Raw genomic sequence first — 27714 nt, 5'->3', positions numbered from 1 at the left:
AAAACAGCTGGTGGCGCTCCGAAAAGTAGTGGGGGATGCCATTCGTGCTCTTTATCGTAACGACGGTGGACGTGATTTGTTTATCTCCGCTGGAAAATTCGCATTTGCCAGCATTTGGCGTCTCTCGAGCGCCAAGAAAACAGTGAAAAGTGTAAATAGAAGTGAGTGTCGGTCCGCTAAAAGTACCAAAGAATGCCTGTGGCGTGAAAGAGGAGGTGAAAATGGTGGGATTTGTCGCGGTTCACACAGGCAAGTGCATTCCGGGTGTTTATTTATAAATTGTGTGTGGAGAAGGCGACTTATTCTCACTGATTTTCTGCTCCCCGAAGGTGCTGGCAACTGTATCAATGAGGTGCTGTACAGAAATGTGTGCAGAGATGCGTGCACGGCTTCTGTGGAGACGCTGAGGAGTGGTGGAAGTGCCTTGGACGCCTGTGAAGTTGCCATTACTCACCTCGAGAATTCCCCCTCGACAAATGCCGGGTTCGGCTCAAATCTCACCTGGGATCGGACCATTGAGTGCGACGCCTCAATCATGGATGGGCAGACGCTGAATTTCGGCGCCTGCACGAACGTCTCGGACGTGAAAAATCCCATCAAGCTCGCCAGATGTGTTTGTGATCTCCAGTCAAAGACGCTGGCCCACGGACGCGTCCCACCGATGGTTGTAAGTGGGGAAGGTGCTAGTAAGATAGCCAAAGAAATGGGTGTTTCGCTCGTGGAGGACCCCGAGGAGCTCATCTCCGAGAAAGCCCTCAACTGCTTTAACCACTTCAAGGGGAAAGTGAATTCCTGGGCCATGGCCAACAACACCACCCACAGCAGCCCGCTGGACACCGTGGGCGCTGTGTGTGTGGATGGCGACGGGAATATCTCTGCCGGGTGCAGTTCTGGCGGCATCATTCTCAAGACCTCGGGCAGAGTGGGACAGGCGGCGACTTATGGCGCCGGCTGCTGGGCGATGGCCGATCGCGATCGCTGCGTGGCCACATGCACCACTGGAATGGGGGAGTATCTGATGAAGACCCTCCTGGCCAGGGAAATTGTCAACGACCTCATCAACTGCCAGTGTCCCGTGACATCCCTCAACAAGACCTTCAAGGAGCGATTTCTCGACTCGCCGTACCTGAAGACACCGGAGCCACTCTACGCCGGCGCCCTGACCATTCTCTACGATCGCACCAGCGGCACCGGCGACGTGCTCTGGAGCCACACCACCGCCGCCATGTGCATCGGCTACATGGGCACCTCCTTCCGGAAGCCAAAGGTAAGTGCCGAGCCCACCAAGGCCGCAACTCTCCCACTCATTTGTGCCCCCGTCTCAGTTTATCTGCTCAGAACTGCCGATGAACTGCAAGAGTGGCCGCACAACTGTCGTATCTGGAAAGCAATTCACACTGCCCACTTAGGAGGAGTCTTCCAGCCACGTTCTCGGCTTCAGATTCAGTATTACGAGAGCAATCTCCCGGCATTTTAGACGATCCCCGAGTCTCTCGTTCATCAGCCGCTAGAGTGATGAATGGAAATTCACGCTTTTTTGACTCTCTCATCCTTATTATTTTTATTGCTAGACGTGTAAGTTGTCTTTTGTACAAAAAAAATGGGATATACTGAACAAATAAGAGTGAACATATTTATAATTAAGTTTAGCATAGAGAGATTCTTTTATAGAATAGAGATGATTACAAGTTCACACGGCAGAGAGACCGATTAGAAATGCTTTTCACAATAAAACACGAAACACTGTTCGATAATAATGTTGCACTGATGTCACGCCAGCCATCCAAATGACTGCATTTTATCGCTATGAAATGGCAAGAGGAATCGCCAAAATGTTCAACTCATAAATTTGCGAGTGGGAGGGGAACGGAGCCAAGTGCAAGGAATAATTTGCAGTTAAATTAATTACTGTCACTGCGACAGAGTGTGAGACAAGACACATGTCTCACATCATCCCCTTTCCAATACATTTTTTCTCCCCATGGCATTGTGCCATTTTCTATTCATAGACTTTTATGTACGTTCATTTTCTGCAAAAATATTACTCAAATAACGGTGGTCACATCAAAAGTTCACGTTCACACACTTTGTGAAGGCTTTGAAGCTCGACTTTAATGAGATTTTCACATGAGGAAAGACAATTTTTACAATATAAAAAGTAAAATTGATCTAATAAACTAACACAAACATATAGAAAGGAGGTAAAATAAAGTGTATCAAATGCACATGAACTTTTGATCTGACCCGAAAGGCAATTGACGTGTGTCTCTTGACCAAAAGACAACGACAAGGCGGATGTTTAAGCGCAATTCTCTCTCGCCATGAGATTGAACATTTTCAACTACATAATGTGCTATTTGCTATTACTACCGACAAAGTGCCCAATAATTTACTGGTTGAGTGAGAATGGATTGCATTTTAGAAAATCTACTATCGTCTCTTCATTAGGCCCTAATTTTAGTAACACGCTTACAAAAAATTCCGCAAATGGCGAACCACTAATTAGTCCCCATCTTCACTCCACTACATTCTATTTCTAGGAGATTTTCGCCTTAATGCTAATTTCATGTAAAAAAAATGTTCTACAAAAAACTGTTAAGCAACAATCTCTCCAAGGCAAACCAATGTTTCTCATCTTCACATTTTTCGTTAAATGCGGAAAGAATACTTTCCCTCTATATATTAATTCCTACGCACGCCGAAGAACGCGTCAAAGTGTTAAGTAATACTTATTATTGTTTTCTTTTCTTTTTGATTTTCCCCCTCACACACATCCGTACTCATACCAAATGGCCGGCTCCTTGTCCTTCTCCTCATTCGGTGGTCTCTTTTTGCTGCCACTGTCACGGTGATTCGCCTTGTCGCCGCTGATCATCTGAGCACCAGATGAGCCTCCCATGGACACGACATCGCCCCCGATCACATTGGAGATGCGATTGTACATTAGGAGTGTCGATGGATTGCCGGGCGATTGATGTGTGCCATTGTCAGCGCTATTCGCGCAATTCGCGCCGCTGCTTCCGCCCGCTGATGACTGGGAGTGACTGGGCGACGGCGCGGCCTCGGGCAATTTGGTGCTCTCGTCCATCAGGTACACCGTCCGGCGACTTCCTGCCGTCCCCAGAGCCGCCACCGTCACGTCCGGTCCCACAGACGCTCCGTCCAACATGTGCAAGCTGTTCCTGTTCGCTCGACTCAACTCATCGCGCCGCGGCGACGTCGTCTGCAGACTCCCGCGCACTCCGCCGCGCGTCAGAGGAGACTCACCACCATTATCACTGGGCTTCCTACCAAAGACACCACACAAATCCCCAGTCAGAACAGTCACAAACATGCACAATATGCAATAACAAACCTCTGAAGGCTGTGCCTGGAATTTGAGTAGCGACTCAGCAGAGTCGTGTCGGAGGACACAGAATTGGGCTCCTCCGTGCTATTGTCGGAATCATTGCCACCGGACTCTGAGCCCATAATCAGCTGACTCTGGGTGAGTCGACTGTCGTCAATCCATGACTTCCGGTACTGAAATGGAAAGTAGAGTGAGAAAAAAAATTCATTTTAACCGCTGCTCTTCCGCAATTTCCCCTCATTGAGAAATGAAAAATGTGATGTGCGCTCTCGCTTTTTTATTACAAGAGAGAATGTATATTTTTAGTGTCCAACAGAATTTTACGCAATTCGTTTGTTTTGCATAGATTCACACATTTTGTGTATACATTCGAGAGAATAAAGTGTGTGTGTAGGCTGATTTTTATTGCATTCACACAAAATACAATCAGTAAAATTCTTCCATATCAATATAATGATTCATTCTAGTTAAAATATTATCCTCTCTTCTTATTTGGTGGCAAGGCTTAGCTTTCCTTGAGCCACTTTGCACGAGAATTCCAATTTTATGCAATATCAGCTAAATTCGGTGTGGAATGACTACAAAACTGTTGGAGGATCACTTTATATCTATCAGCAGCGGCACGATTTCATTATTTTTCAACTCTTTCGCCGGAATGAAAGACAAATATTGCATCATTAGGCATTTCAGTGATGCAGAGATGAAAACACACAAAACTTCATAACATTATAAATGAGTGTGAAGCAAGCATGATGTTTTCGTGACCCGCGTTGACGATTAGAATGCAGAGGAGAGCATTTAAATGTGCGAAATAAAAGATCAATTTGGAGCACAAAAACTACCAAAATATTTACACAAAAGAATTCTATTGAAATCGCCTTGTCGCGAAACTCAATTGAATTTACGTGTATTCCAAAAATATCCACACATAAAGTATTCATGATCATTTGATGTTGATTAAATGCCCGCTCTTTCGCCGTACAATGTCGAGAACACACTTTATCCCAGCATATCGCGCCTCTTACACGTGAGAGAAAATAGAATTGCGAGAAATAATTTTCACGATCACGGTCAACATCGCGGCTCTCTTCAGAAATAATTAATACTATCGCCTAAGAGTGATTTATGGCGTTGAGTCTCTGGTCTATGACTGATTTGCTAATCCATGCGGAACGTTGTGCAAAATATTATGATATTTTCTCATTTACAACATTGGATTTGAGCCAATATTTTTGCTAATGACCAAACTATACAATACCGCGAATGAGTGGATTGATTTAGCACTTCCGATGTCATTAAGTGAAAGAAATATGGTTCAACTCACCCTATTTGGGACGCGATTCATTATGTCTGAGCCGGCTTTCTTCACTCTCTTCACGAGATTCGACCCAAAAGGCTTCCTGCAAGGTGATGAGATTGATTGACATTAGAGTGTGTGCGTAATTGAAAAGCCGCACAGTTGATTAGCTCACTTTTTCGGTGCACAGTTATCCATCTTCTTGAAGTAGTCCATTATCTTCTCCTCCAGCTGCTCCTTCTGCCTGTACAGACTGTTCAACTTGTCCGTGTAGCACTTCTCCTCCTCGTGATAGTGCTGCCGATCCTGCTGCGACATCACAATCAGCTCGTGATACTGCGACAGCAGCTGCGACACATTGTCCATCAACTTTTGCCGGTCCGTGTCCAAATCACTGTTGGCCTTCACCAACATATCACACTGTTGCTGCACTTTGGCCAACTCAATCTCCAGGCCCGTCGCATGATCACTCCTGCTGCTCAGTTCGCCCTTGATCTCAGTGTTCTGCAGCATCAGCCGCCCATTCTCATTCCGCATGCTCCGATACTGCTCCTGCATCGTCTTGTACTGCTGCTTCATCCGGTCATTCTGCGTGAAGAGATTCCTAAAGTCCTCCTTCAGCTTCGAGTGCTCCGCCCGCAAATTCGTGAGATTCATCGAATCAGACTTCGTGGTCTTGCTCTCCGCCTCCAATTCCTTCAACTCCTTCTCCATTGCGAACAGTCGCTCCCTCAGATCCCGATTCTCAGCCTTCAGGTCCCGAATAGTGGTCTTGAGGTCCTTATTCTCACTGCGCGACGCATCGTACTCCGAATTGGACTGCTCCAGCATTGACTGCAGCGACAGGAGATCGTGCCTCAAGGACTCATTGCGTTGCTTGTAGATGTCCATCTGCTTCATCAGCGACTCCTTCTCTGCAGTCAATTGTGAATTGGTCACTTGCAGAGCCACATACTGACTATTCAGCGATCCCATTTGCGATTCTGCCGTCGCCAAGGCTACCTTCTGCCTCGCACTCTCGCCCTCCAGCTGCTCATTGAGCGTCTTGAGGGTGGAATTCTCAGCATAGAGATGATCACATTGCTTCTTCCACTGAGCACTCACAGATGAGACAACCTGCTCAGTCTGATTGAGCAGATCTGCCTCACTGTCATTGCTGATCTCAATCTCCTTCTCCACCGTGAAGATCTCCTTGCGATGGCAGAGAACGCACATGTCAGACGACGTTGTCTCTTTGCCCACATGAAGCATGATTTCCTTGACCGTTCTGAACGTCTCGGGATTCTTCACGAGCTTCTCCACAACATTCTCAACATTGAATTCCGATTGATCGAGCGCAGCATCGTCGAGACCCAATTTCTCCAAGCCCTGCTTCACCTTGTTGGACACGAGAGCCCCATTCACCAGATCTCTCTGGAGTGTGGCGATTGTTTCCGCGTCAATCTTCCCCTGCGATATCAACTCATTGTTTTGCTTCTCCAGCTCAGCGATTCTCTTCACCTCCACCGACTTTTCCGCCAGTTCATCGTGTAATCTCTGCATCTCCTTATGACTGCTCTCAATTTCACTGCTATTTCTATCCAATTGTTTGTCTTTCTCCTGTAACAAGAGAGGAAGAGAAAAAAAGACACAAATTTTAATCACACCGTAACAATCGCTTTGCCAATCATGACAGAAACTTCATGCGCAGCATAAGGATGAAATAAACCAGAAATATGCTCAAGCGTACCTCTAAATTCTCTCTAAGCTTTACAACCTCTTTTGTGAAATTGACATTCTCCTTCTCCATCGTCGTCACCTTCTCCCTCAGGTCGTCCAGTTGGTTCTTCGTCCTGTCAAATTCCACCAATTTCTCCGACAAGGATTCACATTCTCTCGTCTTCGTGTCACAGAGTCGCTCAACATCATCCGCCCGCCTTTGGATACTCTCACTCAGATTCTGTATTCGTTGCTTCTCCTTCACCAGCGTCTCGATCTGCTTCTCCAGATCAATCATCTTCATCCGATCAGCCTCACGCTCCTGGCTCTGTCTATCATTAGCCTGCTGCCGTGCATCCAGGCTGTCCTGGAGCTTTTTATTCTCTTCCAAGGCATTCTTAAACACATCCTCCAATTCCTGAATTTGCTGCACTTGTCTCTTGCAGTTTTCCTGCATCTGCTCCACTTTCAACGACAACTTTTTCTTCTCCTTCTCCAATTCGAGGATCTTATTGGAAGACTCATGGAAGGAAGACTCTTTCATCGCATCCAAAGTCGCTAGCAACCTTCGATTCTCCAACTCTAATCGAAGTGCTCTCGTTTGGGCATTGTTTGTCAACTGACCAGAAAGACTGTTGTCCGCCGAGACGCTCTCCTCCTCGAGATCTGACGTGGCTTGATTGAGATCCGACATTGCCGTAAGATTTTTCGTGGCTAGTTGAAGCTGAGTGTTTTCATCCACCAATTCCTGAAGTTTGTTCTTGTCAACATCTCTCTCCAGCGCCATATCATTCAATTTCTGCTGGTATTTGATTATCTCAGACTCGAGTACCAAGGCATGATCACTGCGCTTTCTCGCCCTCTGTAGTTGCTCTTCAAGCATCTCTCTGAAAATCAAAAATGAAAAGATCGTATATTGCTGATTATATCCACACGTTAAGCAGCGTGGAAAATGAATAGCTAGGAAATAATTGATTATTCCACTACTAATTGTTCTTCCGCGAGTCACTCACTTTGTCTCCAACAGAGTCTTATTGTCTTCCCTCAACTCCTCCACGCGCGTTTTGTAGAACTCCGCATCACTGAGCCTCTCCTTGAGCTTCTGCACCTCCACTTCAAGTCGGTCAGCTCTCTCCGCTCTCTCCCTCAGCACATCCACCTCATCCCTGTACGCTGACGCCCTCCTCGCCTCCGTGTACCACTCCTGGCTCTCCGTTCGCAACTTCTCGTACTGCGACGTCTTGTGCTCCAGCTCCTCTTTCACCTCCATGAACGCCTCGGACTTCTCCTCCAGCTCCTGTCGCAGCTTCCGCAGCTTGGATTTGAGATCAGCCAACTCAACCACCATGTGATTACTGTCCGGACCATTTGTCGTGGCACTGGACGGTGGTGACATTGAATTAATCCGCTGTGGACCATTATTGTGTCCCACTTCCGTCTCAATTATGAAACTCGTTATCCAATTCGAGTGGTATTGATCGCGTTCTTTGGTCACTCGCAGCAAATGGCTGTACATCATATCCGGCGTGAGGTGCTCCATTGATTCATTCGTCAGCACGAGACTCTGATTGTCTGTCACTTGCTTTATCAGCTCCACAATGGCGTGCTGCGTCTCCAGATCGAGCTCCTTGATCCTACCAATGAACAGCTCCTTATTCGGACACTGAACAGCCGCTCCCAGGAGCAGAATCAGCATCAACTTCATCTGCTCCAGTCCTTGAGACGTCTCCGGCGAGTGCCCCAAGACACTGCAATCGGGCAGGATGAGTACTCTCTGTCCCAGCTCCTCCTCGTACAAATTCCGCAAATTCCTCACGATTGCGTCAAAGTTGCGCGCCCTGGCATTGGCCAGGAGCACCCCATCGAGCCCAATGAGCTTCACCAGGTGATGCTGAGGCTCGGGGTCGATCTGCAGCACGACACTGTTGATAATTGCGCCATCCAGCAGGGATGTGTAGCCCGAGAGGATCTCCGGGCGCGGAAGACATGACTCCAGCTGGAAGAGCAGAAAAGGCGAGTTATTAATATTACATCTGTGGGCAGCGCGAAATATGGAACAATGCATGATTGATGTGCCAAAGACATGCCATTCGCGTGAAATTTATATGGCGCTCGGCTGTAAAAACCTCATTCATGCTTGAATTATTCATCAATTTATGAGATGACTTTGCATTTTAGCATGAGCGAATTATGCAAGTCTGCATCCACCAGAATTATTACCACTCTGTGTGTGATTTACGGTGAGAAATGCATTCATCGATCGGTGATAATCAATTGAAAGACAATTAATTAGTGATGTTTAGCGTTCTTTTTGAAATGCTAATGCAACATTCCTACTGAATTCTTCATATCTCAATTTCACAGACATTTTCCGCCGTTTATTTGTTCAACAAAATACCATTGACAGTGATCAGAGGCCTCTGAAGAGACAGTCTTCTGTGTGACACTATTAACCTGAAGAGTCAATGAGTTGGGAGTAGGTTTGAGCAGAGAAATGTGGGTCAGTGCCATCACTCAATACATCACAATTACAATTGCCAAGTCTCACTTTCCCTCTCATTGGCTGCACACCTCACAAGATCACCCAACGAAAGGGCAAGTTTTTCGCCATATGCTCTGCAGAAAAGTGAGGCAGGAAATATTTTGCATGGAACCAGTTTTGAATAAATCATTTCAACGCTAACATATGAACAGTGGAAATGCTGTCAATTGCCACAAAGTTTTACAACAATATTTGATTTAATCTATTGATGTAAATAAGAGATAGAGAATTTTATTTCTAATGGACAAACAGACTAATCACTTAATGTTATTGTGGGAATTTATGTTATCGAAGGTTGAACAGAAATACAAGACCTTCACGATCTTGTCGAAAGTGCTTAAGAGTTTTCTACACGAAGAAAACACTACAAGAATCTCCGCATGTGTAAAGAAAAACTCTGCAAATGAACCTATTAGGCTGTTTATGACTGCACAAAGAAGAAGAATGTAGGTAAGACTTTCTGCTCAAGTGCAATCGCTGACAAAGAACGGTAATCGCAGTGGAGAGAAATATTATTAATAAATTGTATGTGTGCACGGGCATTTTCTAAATGCGATGCGAAATTTTACGATTAATTTTCACTCCGGCTGGCGCCAGAGAAACGCATACAGCTCTGCCATCCGCCGCAGATGCACAGCGACACAAATCGCTGCCTTCAACCTTGAGAGGTGCGAGAGAATTTCCCTTTCGAAACACCGGTGAAACGCTCAGCAACTCTGATCTCTTTGGAGCCACCGACATTGCGGCAATTCACCAAGAATCAACTCCACTTGCTGAACGCGGAGTACGCATTTTTACCATCGCGCGCCGGTGCAATTGAACACGAGAGACACAGGATAGATAAATAAGCAGGACGGATTGGCGATCAAGCAAGAAATCTCCACGCCTTGGCAAGAAACTCAATTGCGGAAGTTGTGTGGAGGATGTTTTGAGAAGAATCATTCAACTTGTGTTTGGGTGTCGTGCGCTTGTCCACTTTATTATTAGATTTACGATCTGTTGCGACAAGTGGAATGAGAGGAGTGATCATTTGCACCAGCGCACACGCACAAATCGTCAAGTATGTTCAAACACGAAGCGTTGGCGTCTCGCGGATGTTGCCTATCGTCTACTGCACTTTACGAGCCACCTTCCAAAATTAATTGATTAAGTGAAATTCTTGTCAATTAGGCAAATTTCCCCCCCGCAATACTGTCCGAATCTCTGCTGCATCTGTCAATTTCACAAATTATCTCTAGCCAATAAATCTCCAGCAGCTTTCCTTGTGGGTGGGAGGAAACAGGCCACAATGCACGTCTCAGTGGAGGACGTACACATTTCTCAATTAAAATCCGCACATGCAAATTGAGCGTGTGGTGCAAGAAAGACAATTTAAATCACAGGTAGAAACAGCAGCGATGCTAATGATCATGGCAAGTGGCAGGAGAGAGAATCAATTGGGACATGCTGGATAAATTTGCATAAAACACACAATAAAATACACATAAAAAGCAACTATACAATTTACAATCATCATAATGACTCTATACCCAGTGTCAGAGTGATGAGAAGAAAAAAGTCTCTATATGTGCAGCCCAATCGTCGCATCCATGCGCTCTCCGTTGAGATACTGTGTGAACGAGATCGTGTGCCAGAAAAGATCTTCTTCACTGCCAATATAAAATTTATGTTGATTGCATTCAAAAATTCACCCATGATATCAACATTAATTTGTTTCTTGCCATTTTTGTCTCCTCTTTTCCTACACACGCTCCATCAACGCCACAATTGCACGCTCGTTGTAACAACAAAGAGGTGTTTTCAACCATATTGACTTCTTCGTGGCAATTGCCACGATTTTTCATCTCTCATCTCATTGTTCAATATCTCTAAGCTTTCAGAGAGCTATACAAATGAATATAGTCTTAATAGAGGGATTTCTTTTTTGTATCACCCCTATTGTGTTCGTCGTGTGCGATGAAAGCCTCTCAAAAGTCCCATGACTTGACGCCTCTCATCCCAACTAATTCAACTAATGAGCTTATTTAACACTTTCATTAGTAAATCAATAAAAGTCCCTCTTTCTCTCTCTCGCCCTAATGTGCAAATCAATGGCGAATGATTGAGGGACTGCTGAGTAATCTCACCACTTCGCATCGACTTTCAGCCCAATTGATAGGCAGTCTATCTCTCAATCTCCCCATATTTGGTCTTTTCGCATGCATTTAACAGTTCACTGAGATGCTTTAAATGTCTCAATAAATTCTTGAGGCGAGACAAAGGCATTCCGGGCATTTAAAGTGGAGGCGTTTCTTAATTGATCACATAAATTCTTTGTGGCACTCTCTGCACAGATACAACACAGATTGCAGCCTATATTTCAAGATTAATTTCACCCATAGATACTCAAAGTCCCAGAGAGCCCATTCAATTATCATCCAAGTGGAGATAAAATCAATATGTGACCCACATATGAACATCTTGTAACTTTGAGGCGAAAGGTCAATCTATAAAATCGAACATTCGTTGTTACAGATTCCAATTCCAACTGTAAATAATACACACACCCCTAAATTATCCACCTTTCCATTCGTTTTTACGACCAATCAGTGTCTTTTTCACCGTAATGAATTTCTACCAGTGAAAACGAACCAATTGATCTATTTATTCTACCTTTACCTACATTTGACTAACAAGATGACTCTTCGAGGCTGAAATGAACACGAACTCCTCTGTAATTTGCTAAAGTTCAAGATTTTCTACACACACCCGAACGACTCCCAAGCCTTTGTAGAATACCAATGAGTTGTAAATTCCCTTTTAATTCCTCCCTGCATCAAATTACCACCAGAATTGTAATGAGATTACTAAATTTACGTTCATCTCATTTTCACTGTACGACACTTTTGTTGGGGGAAACCCTCCAATTCAGGGATTATCCCATTAAACTCTGCAATGAGCTTTCGTGAAAGAAATCATGCGATTCATCGTCGAGACAATGTGGGTCATTTATTGGCTTGTCCTTCACTTGGCAGTGATTTGGAATTTATCACAACGCAGTTAAAGTGTGATTTTCTGACTCAGAAATTCACCCAAAAAACCCTCTCTTTAATTGTGCCGAAAGACAAAAATGCGCCTCGCGTGAAACAATCCCAAATGCTCGGTTGTTAATTAAGCAGAGAAATATTTTACGTGCCTGTCTGACGTGAAATTGTCGAATAAAAATAACTACACTGACATTTAAATGCTACCATCGCAAGAGTAAGAAGTTATTGGAATAAATTCTGCATAAAATATCCAGCAACCGAAAATAAGACCACCATTGCCATCCCACGCGGAGAAATTCGCATGTAAATCTCACCGCGATCTTGCATCTCTCACCTTCAGCTCCATCATCCACAAATCACCTCCCCAGAATGTGTATGTCGAAGAATAATGAAGAGAAGCCGTATAAGAAATGTTGGTTTATATACGATGAAGTACAATTTGAAAATGTCTTTTTCGCATCGCTGATTTGTGCACATTTTTCTCAAAAGCCACCATCGAGTTCCGGTGATTTGGCCTCTCTCTCTCTCTCTCCCTTCCTCCCATTTCAGACACATGCCATGAGTTATTATTGTATAATATCGCAACGTGGAGAAATTGTCAGGGAGAGAGACCACAAGAACATTTCAGCTGAATTCCCGCGCGCACAGAAAAAGACCCCCGCAATTTATCCATTTAATTGGAATGGGTATTAAATGAGAGAAACAATGTAATGTGAGCAAGTGGAAGTCGAAAATGCCTCTCTTGACATTTTATTATGATTTCGGGAGTCATGAACCTTTTTGTCACGATCTTCTTACCTCACTTCCACGCTCTCATATCTGCTATTTCTCCTTCGCCCATCTCAATTCAAAGTGGAATCACTGGGAGTCGTGATGAAAATAGCTTTTGGAGTTTCTCCCTTTCTCTCTGGGAGGCATTCCTTAATTTTTATACAAATTTCCAACTAATTTTCATACAAAATTTCTTCACATTTCATCTTCATTTACTCATTTCTATTTTTTTCTCTCTCTCTTCCATCTTCACTAAAACACACTAATTTTCCTTGAGAAAATCCCCCCTGCAACACCTTTGTTTGTCCGCAATTAAAAACCCCGCCAGAGAAAAATTCATTTCAACACTTCATTGCACCTCAAAACAAACATCTTTTCGAGAGAGAGAGAGTGTTATCAAGGAGAAAAAGACTCGTTAATTGTATGTTACACAAAAATGCACTGGAAGACAATTTATTAGTCGATTCCCGCCTGACAACAGCTGAGAATTAATTTCTTCTTCAAAATTGTTGAATTTTATAACGATGCACAAGGCATTCCTTGAAAAAAACAACTCACTAAATAGTATAGTGTTTCAGGTAAAATAATACCAACTCCGTTCTGTGGCATCTCTTTTCTCATGGAAATAAGATATTTTAGATCTTGCACTCTTTCTCTCCCTCTTTGCCCCCTTTTTTCCACATAACATTCCCGCCTTTTCTTATATTTGCAGTATCTTTTTATCAACGCACGATCATTTTCAACATTTTGCAGTGTGAATTCTCATGTTTGTTTTTCTTTCTCTCTCTCTCTCTCTCTGCTTCACTATCAATTTGCTTTTGCACAAAACTTCTCTCTCTCTTGATCTCTTAGCTGAGAGAGTGATAAATCTGCGTGAAGAATCTCCACTTCCTCTTTTGATACTAAAACTAGACAGACATTCTTTGCGTGACAGCGGCGAGAAAACACATTTCTTATCTTCAAAGTCACAATCAATTTGTGCCGGAGTTTCACAACAAAGACTCAATAATCTTGTAAGGTTTGCGACGCCAGAGATTCTTCGCTCACCCATGCAAACGTCCAATAAGAACAATTCTCACTATATTCCCAACGGCTTCACTACAATATCTATAACTCTTTCGCTTAAGAACATCTGTAACAAACGCTCACTTTAAGCAGCTTAGCGCCTACAATGTCTCGGGAAAAGAGGATCAGTCAATTTGGATTCACTCTACGGACAATCAGGAACGTGTGGCGTGTTGATTATGATGTCCGATAAGCAAGACAAGCAGGAAGATTATTCTAGACGACGTCTATACAAAGACAAATCCCATTCAAAATACCCACTAAACACCAATTGAAATAAATCATCAGCAGAGTGAGAGCCTATCTGATATTTCGGGTGCCTTCTTTGCCTTTCTCCACCACCAAAACACTCCTTTTGTCCAATTCAAATTGAGGAAGCCAATCCAATTAACTCCGAATGAATGACTTCATGATCTTGCCGAGAGTATTAATTTGAATGAAAAAGACCCTCAGGCGATCTTTTCGCCCTGGCCAGCGCCTTCCAAAACCCAGCGAGACACACCTTCACCATCGAAAACTCCCTACAGATGAACAGTGTGTAAGTTAAATAATATGCCAAGTAGAGTGGAAGAACTCAAGTGGTCGCAATGAGATGAAAAAGAGCGCCAATGCATCTCCAATTTCAGTTGACTAAATACCGCACAGCAGATTTTTCCATATTTAAACACTCAGACAGGAATTTGCACAAACAGAGAACACTTTTTCTTCGCTCGCATTGAAGTTCTTTGTATAAATATGGAAGTAACTGCAAGTAGGGAGAAAATTTATATGTCTTTCTATTTTTAAATTCTTCATCCATCTTCGTCGTTTCCCTCTCGCTTCCCATTAAGTTCAGCCATGTGTTGAGTGGCAAAAGAATGTGTGTTCTCTATTAAATAATACCGATGAGGCCTTTAAGTGAAAGAGATTGATTTATTGTTCATGGTGATCATTCTACCAGGCAACCAAAAGCGGCTCACAGTATACAAAATCTCACAGTAAACAGAGTGTTCCATCAGCTGAAACATCCAATAAAGAGCCCAGCAGAGTGACCAACATGGTCTCCATAGAGCCACTTCTGTGTCTTGCAGAAATCGCGCAAAGTCAATAGAGGAACGAAGAGAGAAAACAGCGGCAGCGGCAAAACCGCACGAGTTTCACGAATTTTTGTGCATGATTGTTGCGTAATGTCTTTGTGTGGTTCACTTACCCACATCACCTAATCTTACCACTTAAATTCACACACAATGTCTCCCAATCTTCAGCTGCCAAAGCCACACGAGCATATTTACTGCAAACCGCATTTTTCGGCGAGAACTTCTCAATGCGGTAGTGAAAGGACTGTATAGTTAATTCCAAAACACGATCCTTTCCTCTACATTTGCCTATTAAATTTCCCACTCATTCCTCAGTCAAACTGATCGATTAGAAGTGATCATTTATGAGCTCGTAATTGCAGAACAAAAGGCCCCTCTTCCGCCTCGTCGTCGTCTCACTCGTCTAGTCCAGGTTTTAGGGTGTGCTCGGAAGCATTTTAATCATTCTCTCGATCACACACCATGAGGAATTCCGAACACGTCTCAAAGACTCTTTATATGACTGAAAGTCACGATTTTACTGGGGCAATCTATCATTTCAAAGGGACAACATTACCCACAGACCCACCGCGAGAGTCACCCAAGAAAATCTCTTAAATGCCTTTTTAATGGGACCGATTAGTTACCACAGATTCAGTTAATGATTTGATATATTAGATTGTAATGTTTTCTTTTTACAGTTCTCTAATTCCTATCATCATCTATCAAACAAACGTATCAATTAGATGTGTTTCGGGAACGGATTTTTAATAAACCGCAGATAAATACAGAAATTTGTTCCTTTACAGCCAAGATAAAGCGAATCTAATATCAATGGAATTGATTTTACAGGGAACTGTTACACTTCTTTTTACCCATTTCGGGGTAATTTCACAAAAAAACAACAACAACAACTTCAAAACAGTGTGTCTAATAGAAAAATTACCTAATTTCAGACTTTGAATGAAGGGCTCTTGATGAGAAATTGTCGTTATAAAACAAGAATAGAAGTGAAAACTGCTCTAATGTCATCGGATTATACTTGAGATCAGTGCATACTTTGTGACACGGTCAAAAGTCTGCAAGTTTTGAGGCGATTCCATACTAGTGATCAACTTAGATTTACGCGCATTCAAGTACTTGTAGATTGCGGATTTGGAGACTGTTTTCACTCAAAAAAGGCTAAAAAATCCCGAATTATAAATGTAATTATAAACCGTAAATATTTGTTTGATTGAGAAACCTTGGTAAAATACAATTTTTCCAGTAATAAAAAATATAAATTCACTGAGCTTCAATTGAAAATAAGTTATACAGAAAAAGATAACACTTCAAAACCTCTTATAAAATTATTACTACTTCTGTTTAAATTTGGCGTGGATCTTAAGCAAATATTATATAAAACTCTTCGCATCGCAACCCAAATTTTAGGCGATGAAGTGAAGCTATAAACCTCCATAAATCCACATCGATCGCCAAGATATTGGTCAATTGGAACCACTGAAGCCTACCTCTTAACTGGAAAACACCATCTCGCGTTACAAAATGATGTCACTCGACATAATGGAGTGATTTGGCGGCCAAAACACGGGGAATTAATTAAAAGCAAACATCACAAGCAAATTGCTACACCCTCCCTGGCCTCCCTGGGTGGCACTTCCTCCTCGAACGGGGGCACACTTGTGTGGGAAACACGGTGACTCACACGGGACGCCGCGTGTTCGAAGTACCATGAACTTCTGATTAGGCTTTTTTTCTTTCACTGCTCGCGCTCAGCGGCAAGACGCAGTGTCGAGGTGGATTTTCTGGCCAGGCGCTGCCAGTCGGAGTGAAAACACGCATGGAATTGAGAGATATGTGAAGAAATTCCCTTTTTGCAGCAGAAATTTGAGAAGAGTCGCTGGCGTTGGCAAAGGCAGTGGCCAAGAGGAGTGTGGAAAGAGAGAAAAAAGACTCTCGGAGCCACTTTTTTCACCCTACGCCTCTTCCTTCTGCAGACAGCCTTTCTGTGGGAAGTACCTGAGCGCTTCAGCTTGCTGTACACCTGCTTCTAATCGCTCCAACAATAATAACAATGACGCGATAACACAACAGAAAAGAGTGCTCAGCACGGAAAAATAAACACCAGAAGGTCTCTGGAATTTGACTGAAGAGCCTCCAGACAGCAGGAGAGAGGGGAATGCGAGGCGATATTACTTTTCATTTAGTGGATTTTAATTAGGAATGATCGCAAAAGACCTATGAAATTCACCTGGACAATGAACTCTCGCCCCCCTTTGCCACACTCGATGTCTGCAACAGCCTGACAACCAGTCCAGATTGTGCCTGTGCTGAGACACACACTCGTCCTTGGTGGACACTTTTCAGCTGACAAGCCATCCGGAGAGCCACAGAGTTACGGGGAAAATTAACAATCACTCACCCATGAAACGAGAGGCCCGTTCAAGAAGTCTTCGATCTCGATGTCACTCGCCGACATTTTGATTCTTTTCCCACGATATAATCCACACACTCAGGGTAAAATATCACCAAACCACACATGAGACACTTGTGAACATAAATTAGTGCACTTGGACAATTATTTCACGACTTTTCACATAGTTTTCGAGCAAAAATTGCGGACATCTCCGACTCCGAGGCAGAAACCAAACAAATAAAAACTCACTCAACTGACAATACGGGTTGCCAGCGTGGGGAAGACTGAGCCGAGCGCCTCTGGTGTGGGATTTCCACGCCCTCTGTTAACTCAGCAGAGAGATTTGTGGCGGCCCGCGATCACCAGAACCGCCAAAACTGCATGTGGTATCCAAAATTCCCTGAACTTTTTGCTTCTTGTGCGCATTTATTTTGTTTATTTCCTCCACAAACTCAGTGGAAGGGTCGGCGGAAAAAGTTTATCACCTCGTCCAATTATGCAATTGTATGTTTTTCCCGGCGCCTGATGGAAAAGGTGACAAAATGTGTTTAATGTGTTTTATCGGTGGAATGGCCACCCATTTCGGGTGAACAATGCAAGGAAAAAAAAGCGTGTGGATAAAAGAAAGCTGCGAGCAGGAGAAGGGGAGACACCAACAGTCGTCATCACAGCCACTTTGGACTGACGTTTTCGTAGTCTCGCCTGCGAATATCGCATAAATTGCCTCAGTATTCAATTGTCCGTTGACTGAGTGAGACGTGTTGTCAAGTGCACAGTGAAAACCTTCGGCATCTTCAACTCGAATTTCCCACCCAGATTTGTGAGTCCACAAGGTTGGTATCAAGTTGGGGGTTTATTGGTGGAAATGTTGAGAAATTCCCAACTGAAAATGTGATACAGAAACCGCTTGTGTGGGTTTCGGCGGACGGAAAACCGGATTCAACCACACACAGTATATATTAAATAAATTCGTGAAAGTTCAATCAATTCATCTCCATTTCGTGTGAATGGCTCAATATTTTTACCCCTCAAGAACAAAACTGACGGAGCCCTCTAAAAGCATGCAAATGGGTGATTTACGTACACGAAACGCGAGTCGTCATTTGCATTTCACTGAATTCACTCTTTGCAATTGTGCGGGGGAAAACCCAAGAGGCAAATTGAGATTCAAGTGTGTTCCTTGGTCGTGTGTGACAACAGGCGAGCAGTTAATCATCGAAAATGCAGGAAAAAGACCTGTGTTATTCAACACTTCAGAGGAGACTCCCAAATATGCTAATTATCCGTTCATTACATTGAACAGATCTGGAGGCAGTGACGTAGTGTGATTACTGCCAGAGACGGCGTATTTTTCTCGTTAGGATGTTTTTTTCTCAAAAATCTCTATTGGTTGGGTTTTTCACGTTTCTTCTGTAATATAAACTTGAGGTTTACTCAAGTAGTTCTAGCACGTTTTCCAGTGAACTGTTTGCTTATCACAAATTTTTTACGGACTGTTTTTATGTTTTCATTAGCATTTTCAGAAGACGTTTGACAAGTTTTGTCTGTTTTTTTTGCACAATCAAATGAACAGATATTTATTCCTTTCCAAACTCAGACACATTTTCGGGACATTGTGACCTGTTTTTCGGGGTTTTTGCTCTTTCACTCATCCTCGTGATTGTAAAATCGACTTGCACTCTATTGCATATTGCAAATTGTGACTAACCACCCGCTGAACCTTGCCAAATGGCTCACTTAGCAAGGCTATGGCTTCGCGATGGAGCGATCATGCTATGTGGAATTGGACAATATAAATTGAGATCATAGGATGGTGCAAAAAGTCGAGCAACCGGAATGCGGGGAAAGAGAAAAGATGCGGGATGGGCAAAAATGGCCACGATGTGGGCTCCAAAGATATAATCATCACGAAAAGAGAGATCCAAATTCATGAATTGACTTTTCGAATGTGACGAATCACGCTCAAGGGTACAAAGCGTGTGTAATTGGAAATGTTCTCGTGCTTTGGAGGTCACGCTGAGCATGAGATCAAATACTTGGGATGGCGAAAGAAGAGATTTTTGAGATGATCGTAATCAGATGTCCGGCTTTTTGTGAGCAGCTAAAGAAGGCTTTGCTTGAGTGTTTCTGGGAAGTGTTTGTGAGAAGAGGCGAATTTGGAGCACTACTTGTTTTTACTGCCAGTCAATTGTTATTTGCCAGTAGTTTAACTGGAAATGTTCACGGCTGTGAGTGGCAGAGTTGTTCAAAACTCCTATTATTAATACCTTTTTACGATCGCACTTGTGATTGACGTTCCGTGTGATTTTTGACAATCAACTCGATCATCCTTCCGAGAAGATGTGTAAAAAAAATCAATGATAAGTTTATTATGCAACACAAAAGCGAATCAGTCCTTGGGAAAAGCCCAGAGCATTATTTTTCTATATTGTTATCGCATTTCTTTACTGCATATTGCGCGAGCATTTATTTACGATTTATCCCTGATCTTGTTGGAAAGCCATTAATTATCATGCCTGAGCGGAAGTGGAAAGACAAGCAGAAGTGCCACAGCGCGATAAAAGTGCGCTAGAAAGAGAACTTTTGGAAATCCCTATATTGCGACCAGAGCTGGGTCAAGGGTCACAATGAAATCATTGAGAAGTCACCCGAAATAGCAAAATGCGATTAATTCACGGCCACGAGCTGCTCCACGCGTCGATGAATCATGCTTTTCCTCATCGCGGAGGCTCAATGGGCTGGAGAAAGTGAACTTCACGAGTCGTTGACGTCACTCTCTTCACATAATCTCCAGCGCGCGAGATCGCAAAATGTATTTTCCATGAAGTGAAAAGATCGCGCAATTGCAATTTCACTCATCCGGCTTTTAATCTCTTCCACAGCGGAAGTCGCGATGCTGATCAAGGTCTTCCTCTTGGCAATCCTCGCCGTAGCGGTGAGAAGTCAGTGTGTGTCGGAGAACGATGTGTCCGGTGTGTTCAACAAGGATGCCAAAGCGAATCTGTACATGGGCCAGCAGGCTTTCACGGTGGCTCTGCTGAATGCCACAAACAGAGCCACGCCGAACGAGAACGTCTTCTTCTCGCCATACAGCACGTACCATGCCCTCTTGCTAGCCTACTTCGGCGCCAGGAACCAGACTGAGACGGGCTTGAAGAAGGTCCTGAACCTCGAGTGGGCGGATAGCAAATTCGACGTGATGCAAGCCTATCGGATTGAGACTCAACAGAGAGCGCGCAGAAGTCAAAACAGTTCCGTGGACTTCACATCGGCGGACAGGCTCTTCTTCGCCCCAAAAGTCGAAGTCAAGTAAGGAGAAATTCTTCTGCACAGACATTTAGCCCCGCCCACTTCTAAGCCCTGCCCTAGTGGTGTAAGATAAGCAAAATAACATTTTGTATTCGATTCTGCTTTCAGAGATTGCATGAAGGATATCTTCCATGACGAAATTGAAACGTTAGACTATGAGAAAGATCCTGAACTCGCCCGTCTGACCATTAACAAGTGGGTGGAGAATGTGACGAAGGAGAACATCAAGGAAATCCTCGTTCCCGGATCTCTATCCGCCCAGACAACCGTTGTCCTGGCCAATGCGGCGTACTTCAAGGGCTCCTGGGCATCTAAATTCGAGGCTGACAAGACCCAGAAGGAGATCTTCTACAGCTCATCTGAGAAGCAAACCTTTGTGGACATGATGAACAAGAAAGGATACTTCAATCACGGTCAGACGATTTAGAGAAGAAAGGAGTGAACAGAATGATTCAATGTGATTCTTTTGCAGCTCTGAATGAACACTTGGGTGCTCATGTGCTTGAAATTCCTTATGAGGGCGACGGCACGGAGATCTCGTGCGTGATCCTTCTGCCGCCCTTCACTCCCAATGGCCTGGACGATGTGCTGTCCAAACTCACGCCTGAGAGCCTCCAGAGAGCCTTGGATGACGGCACGTCGCGTGAGGTTGAGTTGAAACTGCCCAAGTTCTCTTTTGAGAAGAAATACGAACTGGTGCCGATCCTGGAGCAGATGCAAGTGGGCGATCTCTTCCAGTCCACGTCGAATCTGGCGGGATTCTCAGATTCGCACAAGATCCAGTTGGACGATGCCGTGCATCAGGCGAAGATCGACGTGGATGAGGAGGGATCCACTGCCGCCGCAGCCACTGTGCTGTTCTCCTTCCGCTCCTCCAGGCCACTGGATCCACTCCAGTTCTACTGCAACCACCCGTTCCTCTTCCTGATCTACGATCACCGATCGCGAGCGGTCCTCTTCGCCGGCATCTACCGCGGTCCGGACAACTGAGCACCTCAGCTTCCTTGTCAGTTAAACTGTACCTTCTCTTGAGTGCTCTTATTAATTACAAATGCGCGGCTCGAGCCCGCTTTCCTCGTGTGACTCTGAGCGTGAAAAAATTGTGAGTGAATGCTGGTGTGCCTGTTTGTGAACTTTTTTATTCAGTCATTTTAATATCTTGTGTTATATTGTATAAATATTTTCAATAATAAAGAAAAAAAGAGATGCTGAATCAGTCAGTGGCTGAGAACAAATCAACAGTGGTCACTTGCAAGATTTCGAGTGTTCTTTTATTCATGAGAGGCTGTGGAAATGAGACTTGGGGCATTTTCACAAGATAACAATTGCACATGATAATTATACTGTTCTGAGGCGACACTTGAGACAAAAAACTATCCTTATTTAGAAGAAGGTTTGGAGATTGAAATGGAAAGAGTGAATATTTGAGCACAGTGCAAGACAACTGGCCTTGCATTCTTCACTAGCAATAAATCTATTATCTCTTCTCTCGCAAATATATAAAAATACAATTGTTCCATTCATTGTACACCAAAATAGCGCTAATTTTTCACATTCTTTTTCACTCATTTCTTGTGTCCAAATGAATAAATGTTCACACGGAAATTGCTTCTGATTCGGACATAGAAAAAAGTTGAAAAAAAAATCTTTTATTCTTCATTGTTTCATGCCAATATTTCAAATTGTTTATTCAAGGGAAAAGATTTTTAATACTAAAACTTTTCATGCAAATAAATTACAATTTTCCATCAACAACCAGCAATTTCGTTAGAAAATTCTACTAATCTGGGATATTTTGCAAAATATTTACGTTCTCTTCGTTTTATATCTTCTACTATCAATTCAAATTCATCACAAAAAAAAACAAAATCATAAATCTCCTGACTGCCAACTAAATTTGAGAGTATTGACAAGAATGGAAAAACCGAAAACATTCCAGCAGTGTTATCTCTACAAAAAAAAGAAAACAGTAACAAGTACTTATACTTTACCTCTTCTACTAAATATTGTATTAAAATACGTATTACTTTCATCGCTCCTTATAGTTATAGTTAGCTGTTATCTTACTTATTTTCCTTACAGCGCATATAAGTATGTTTTTTCCTTACAAAAAAAGAAATGAAGAGAAAGAAGTAAAAAAAATGACTTGGCAAAAATTATTAAAGAGATGATGCCTAAGGTAGAGTCTGACGCAAAAACTGATAAAGAAAATCCCCATAACAATGCAAAAAACAAACATTCTGCATAATTTGTTATACATTTTTAAATTTGCCTACAATTGCATACTCTTGCCAATTCAATGCAAAATCAGAACGCACTGGAAGTCACACCTTCCCAGTGAGTTTACAAGTTGTTTTGCAGAAAGGAGAGAAGTGTGGTCTCGTAGTGTTTGCTGGCTTCCAAGTTGCGCAATGAGTGACGCTCATTGGGATAAACCTGCAACTGGTATGGTTTATTTGCCTTAATGAGGCTATTAATGAGCTGAGACGTGTGAAAGAAGTGAACATTCTCGTCAATTAGGCCATGAATAATAAGTAGACGATTTTCTCTGCAAACACAGAACAGCCAATAAGTCATAAAATCAATGGGAAAACAGGGCAATATTCTTACTCTTCGGGGAATTTGTTGATGTAACTGAGCACAGATCCCGCTGTATATCCTTGCCGGTTATTCTCTGGCAAATTCATGTACCTCTCTGTGTAACCAGTATCATAGTATTCCCAGTTGGTCACCGGAGCTCCGGCAATTGCCAGCCGGAATACGTCCGGATACTGGATCAATCCCATGAGACTTAAGTATCCTCCTGCAGAAGGGACATAAAACATCAGTGTTGTCCTTTCAGAGACATTAGAAGGTCAGTTTCTCACCATAGGACCAACCATGAATCGCCACACGATTCATGTCAATGTAGCCAAGTTGATCGGCCAGCATCTTGAGCACCTCCACTTGATCGGCCAGCTCAACTGTTCCCATTCGGCATCGCAAGTAGCTCTCGAACTTGACGCCTCTGTGGCGGGAGCCACGTGAGTCCACACAGACGACACAGTAGCCTTGGGCAGCCAGCATGTGCATCCGAAGCTGACGCATTCCCTGAAAGAAGTGCGTCAATCCATTATTACACTTGTTATGAATTTAATTAGATCATAGAAAATTGCTGCACATAAGCAAGATAGATGACTTTAGGGGGTTTTATGGGCGGGAAATCTGACTGAGAGAGATATTTTCTCTACACCCAGCAAGTTAATTAGTCTTGTAATTATAGCAGAATCTGTGTTTGGTTTGAATCTTCCTGGCATGTTTAAGAAGGCTCATCGAAGAAAGCAAATATTCAAGGTGTAATTTCAAGTCTATTTTCATACCAAGTCCTCAAAATCATGCTCAATTCCCCTGAAAAGTAGGTCATCAATGCCTCCCACCCGTGAATAATGATGAGACACCCTTCATAACTCAAAGACAGTCGCGCCAATCCACTCAATTATTCATCCAATGAGTGACACTCCATCTCATTGTAAATTCAAATGGGAATCTCCACACTGTCTCGGTGCTACTGCACAATCAATTGGACATACCTTGAAGGTGTTGTTGACAGTTTGCACTTCTGGTCCGCCGTACACATTCAGAATTGTTGGATATTTCACACCGAGTGTGAAATTGTGTGGCTTGAACACCATGGCATACAGCACTTCGCCATTATGCAGGCGGGGATTGTAGATTGAGGGGCAGTAGTGAGGATTCTCAGGAGCGCCTCCCTCCAGCAGGAAGCCCAATGATGTGAGCACAAGGCCATTCACACTCCCGTTCGTGCACGTCTGCGTCACTCTCTTCACTTCGCACGTGGGCAACTCCTGGATGTTGCAGTACGTCTGCACCATGATGGTACAATCCTGATTGAAATCCACCGTGTACGAGTAGCCACGCTTCGTCAGGAGGCTCACATTGCCGGGCGATCTCAAGCTCACGGCGTACAAGTGCTTCTCCAGCGGACTCTCCCGCAGGCCCAAGAAGTAGATGATCTGATGCGCCGTGTCCACCCAGAGATTCCTGCCCAGCACCTCCCACTCGCCCGCCGTGAGAGCCACCTTGTTCACGATGCGCGGATGCAGATTCGCCGAGTTGGTGTGAGCCTCCTCAGAGCTGGGCGAGATCTGCGCCGCGTCGTCCCTCACACCATTCACACTGCTGCCCAGGAGACTGGATGTGACCAAGTACAGATGCCGGAAGCCACTCTCCTCCGAGGCCCAGAGGAAGGACACCGTGGCCGGTGTCACGTCCAGAAAGTGGAGCAAATCGTTCACGTTCACCCATGTGGACGACGTCTCTCTGTAGATCACTTGCATGGGACTTATTGTCTGGCCCAGCGGACTCTTCCAGTCCACATCCTCGCCCGCCGGCGACGACGGACCGCTGCTGTAGGGCTCACAGAAGTTATCAATAGGAATTAGCACCACTTCCAATCGCTGCTGAAGGCGATTCATCAGCTGTGTCCAAATGCTAGAAGAAGGGAAGAGAGACACAGTCAGAGAACAGTGCCAATTAAATTCACTCACTTCCATTTTCCCTTTCACTCTGGCCACAGCGGAATTTTATGCCGACACACACACACTCTGTCTACCTAACATTTTGAGACAATTTGAAAATCATATTTTCCCGGAAATCGCATGTATCGCACAGATTCAGCGCAGAGTGTACGAATAAATTTCAAGCCGAAGAACCGGGAATTTGCATATCTGCGATTTTTGCTCATGGCATTTTTTAACCTCTCAATTCGTACACACTTCTTGTCTTCTCATAACAGTAAATTCGTCATGAACTCCACATGCTTGCACACCACTCTTTAGCTGTACAGAAGATTAATTTCGGAGCTTATTAGCTCAAAAAATGCACAGTCGAAGAACCAACAAAAAGTTGTTCCAGATTCTCAAGAGGAACAGCGGAGTTGTTTCAGACACTTTTGCATGTCGCTGTACATCATTAATGCGGCCAGCAATCAAGTGGAAGCCAACGTTCTGATATCATTGTAAATTGCCTTACTTCTAATCTCTTATATTCCTCTATCTTTAGACGTCCCAATTGAAATATTAGCAGATGCATATCAATATACTTTCTAACGAGAAACCCCCAATATTATTCCCCCATTGATACTCACTATTTGGAGTCAGGCGTCCATCCAACGCGGACGATGTACTCCATCCAGGGAAAAGCGTACGTCAGCGGGCACTGCATATCCTTGATGCAGATGTCAGAGATCTGGAGGTTCTCCGACAGCGTGAACTGCACGAGCTTCAGCTTCGATTTGGCGTTAGGCGAGCCCGCCCGCGGGAAGCGATATTCCTCGTACTCGCCGCCGCCCACAGAGTCCGACGAAGGGAAGGTGTACAAGGTGACGTCGCTCTCGTCCACCTCCTCGTACACTATCCGGTACACGCCATCGTCGGAGCGCGGCTGCCACCAGAAGCCCTGATAGCGGTTGAACTCCTCCTGCATCACGTAAGACGGCACACCTGCGCTCAGGGGGTCGTCGGAGAAGGGCCTCCGGCCGTCGTGGGCGTACGTGAGTCGCTCCCCATGCAGACTGACCGTGTGCGTGATCCATATGTCCCCGCCACACACGTACGCCACCAAGTCTGAGTTCTGCGGGCAGATCTGTGGATCGATGGCCGCCCAGAGCTGACAGATGCGCAGCTCCGTGGGGAACACGGTGCCGGAGTGAAAGCCAGTGTCGTGGCACTGATATAGCGTGCTCGATGCAGGGAAAACGATCTTGCCACTGCCCTGATGGAGCTCATATGATGAGATGCCCCACGTGGAGAGGCGCTTTCGCTCCAGAAAAAGCTGCACCTCGCGCGACGTCGATGTACTCGTGAGACTAGATATTGTGGGCTCCAGCAGTAGATTCCAGGGCAGTCTGAAAGACGAACAAAGACCCATTAAGTCAAACGCCTCCAGCCGGGTCTCCAGGTCCGCGCGGTTACCTTTTTGGTGTGATGTCGTCCGTCTGGCAAATATCCACATAGAGCAACGTGGTCTCCCAGCCATTGGGCGGCGTACTGAGAAAGTAGATCCGTATCCGGCCATCAGACAGGGCACGGAAGTTTATGTTTGCCGGGATGACACTGGAGAGGGCCATTAGATTCCGCCGCAGTTCCGTCACCACTCCTTTCAGCTCCGACCATGACTTCTTCTTGCTGGGATTCCCGGGCAACTGCACCACACAGACACTCGGATTCATTTCCTGGACAAATTTGCGACTGTGGTGTTTGGATTCTGGGTCTGAGTGACGTCGAACTGTCACACTTTTCCCCGGAAATTGGGCCACTTTTGTCTCCGGGAATTGTTCGTCCGTCAAGTCGATGAAATTCAGCGATGGCGACACTGACGCCACCGGCGGATCTACCGCGAAGGACAAATCGGAGTGGTGAAATATTTTTGGCGGGAAGTGAGCGCCTGTAGGCAGGCAGAAATGGAATTAATTTCACTTTCCTCGGAAACATTTAGATTTTCCCCCGTCAAACTCTCTGAGCCAAAAATTAATTCTTCAGCATTCATAAGACCAAAGTGTAAGTAAGATAATTTGTCGATATGTAAAATAGGTGATAAATCACAGGGAAAAATTCTATGAGATAATTTGCGCGGTAGGATGCAAAATACCCACTTTCTTCGCGGATATCAGTATTTGGCGTCATGCTGTACGGTCATTGTTGCGTATTTACACACTGCATTCGGCCTTTGAACTTTTCACTTTAGCACCGGAGGCCAAGAGTGGCCAAATTAATGGATATTAGCGAACAATAATTTATAGCGAGAACCACTTAATTTTCGAGAAGATGCCTCATAACAGAGAGAAATTCATCAAAGTCGAGAGTCACAGTGCCATTTTTCATGTCCACTTTGTAGCTCTGAGAATAAATTACAATTTATTTCACTTATTACCCATTCATGTAATTTATACGGTGACATTTTTGTTGCAAGACACAATATAGAAAAGAAACCAGAAGCCCATTTTTTCATGCACCTCAGTGACATTTTTTCCACCAAATTGCGCCCCCAAAGGGCCCGCTGATAAATGTTAAGTTATTCCGCGTGCATGGTAATTGGTTTATTGACGTCAAGCTGCAACTTCTTATGTCCACTCTATCTTGCGCGGGAGCCACAAAAAATGCTCTTGTGAGGATTTAAATGTCTCTTT

The 27714-nt window shown here is 44.1% G+C and overlaps 4 protein-coding genes across 4 annotated transcripts; 2 read left to right on the top strand and 2 right to left on the bottom strand.

Annotated features, from left to right (window-relative positions):
• Nucleotides 1-34: 34 nt before the first annotated feature.
• On the top strand, nucleotides 35-1439 carry LOC132265196 (threonine aspartase 1). The gene is made up of 3 exons (XM_059765772.1): nucleotides 35-249; nucleotides 330-1267; nucleotides 1326-1439. The coding sequence occupies exons 1-3, from the start codon at nucleotides 222-224 to the stop codon at nucleotides 1407-1409; spliced, it is 1050 nt and encodes a 349-aa protein (XP_059621755.1). The 5' UTR covers nucleotides 35-221; the 3' UTR covers nucleotides 1410-1439.
• Nucleotides 1440-2764: 1325 nt separating this feature from the next.
• LOC132265194 (girdin) lies at nucleotides 2765-17473 on the bottom strand. The gene is made up of 7 exons (XM_059765770.1): nucleotides 17226-17473; nucleotides 7358-8340; nucleotides 6376-7231; nucleotides 4822-6245; nucleotides 4674-4749; nucleotides 3356-3522; nucleotides 2765-3287 (listed from the first exon to the last, which is right to left on the bottom strand). The coding sequence occupies exons 1-7, from the start codon at nucleotides 17280-17282 to the stop codon at nucleotides 2765-2767; spliced, it is 4086 nt and encodes a 1361-aa protein (XP_059621753.1). The 5' UTR covers nucleotides 17283-17473.
• Nucleotides 17474-17761: 288 nt separating this feature from the next.
• Nucleotides 17762-21732, top strand: LOC132264583 (serine protease inhibitor 88Ea-like). Its single transcript, XM_059764831.1, has 4 exons — nucleotides 17762-18052; nucleotides 20102-20528; nucleotides 20637-20941; nucleotides 21001-21732. The coding sequence occupies exons 2-4, from the start codon at nucleotides 20113-20115 to the stop codon at nucleotides 21516-21518; spliced, it is 1239 nt and encodes a 412-aa protein (XP_059620814.1). The 5' UTR covers nucleotides 17762-18052; nucleotides 20102-20112; the 3' UTR covers nucleotides 21519-21732.
• A 45-nt stretch (nucleotides 21733-21777) lies between these two features.
• On the bottom strand, nucleotides 21778-26826 carry LOC132264582 (dipeptidyl peptidase 8). The gene is made up of 6 exons (XM_059764830.1): nucleotides 26501-26826; nucleotides 25675-26433; nucleotides 24098-25019; nucleotides 23396-23618; nucleotides 23139-23331; nucleotides 21778-23076 (listed from the first exon to the last, which is right to left on the bottom strand). Exons 1-6 carry the CDS (start codon nucleotides 26755-26757, stop codon nucleotides 22872-22874), a joined length of 2559 nt encoding a protein of 852 aa, XP_059620813.1. The 5' UTR covers nucleotides 26758-26826; the 3' UTR covers nucleotides 21778-22871.
• Nucleotides 26827-27714: the final 888 nt, after the last annotated feature.

This window comes from Phlebotomus argentipes, unplaced genomic scaffold (assembly GCF_947086385.1).
Source record: "Phlebotomus argentipes unplaced genomic scaffold, Phlebotomus argentipes genome assembly contig_2, whole genome shotgun sequence".
In the NCBI taxonomy this organism is placed as follows: domain Eukaryota; kingdom Metazoa; phylum Arthropoda; class Insecta; order Diptera; family Psychodidae; genus Phlebotomus; species Phlebotomus argentipes.
The sequence above is the reverse complement of the archived record's forward strand: the minus strand, read 5'-3'. Positions and strand labels throughout refer to the sequence as shown.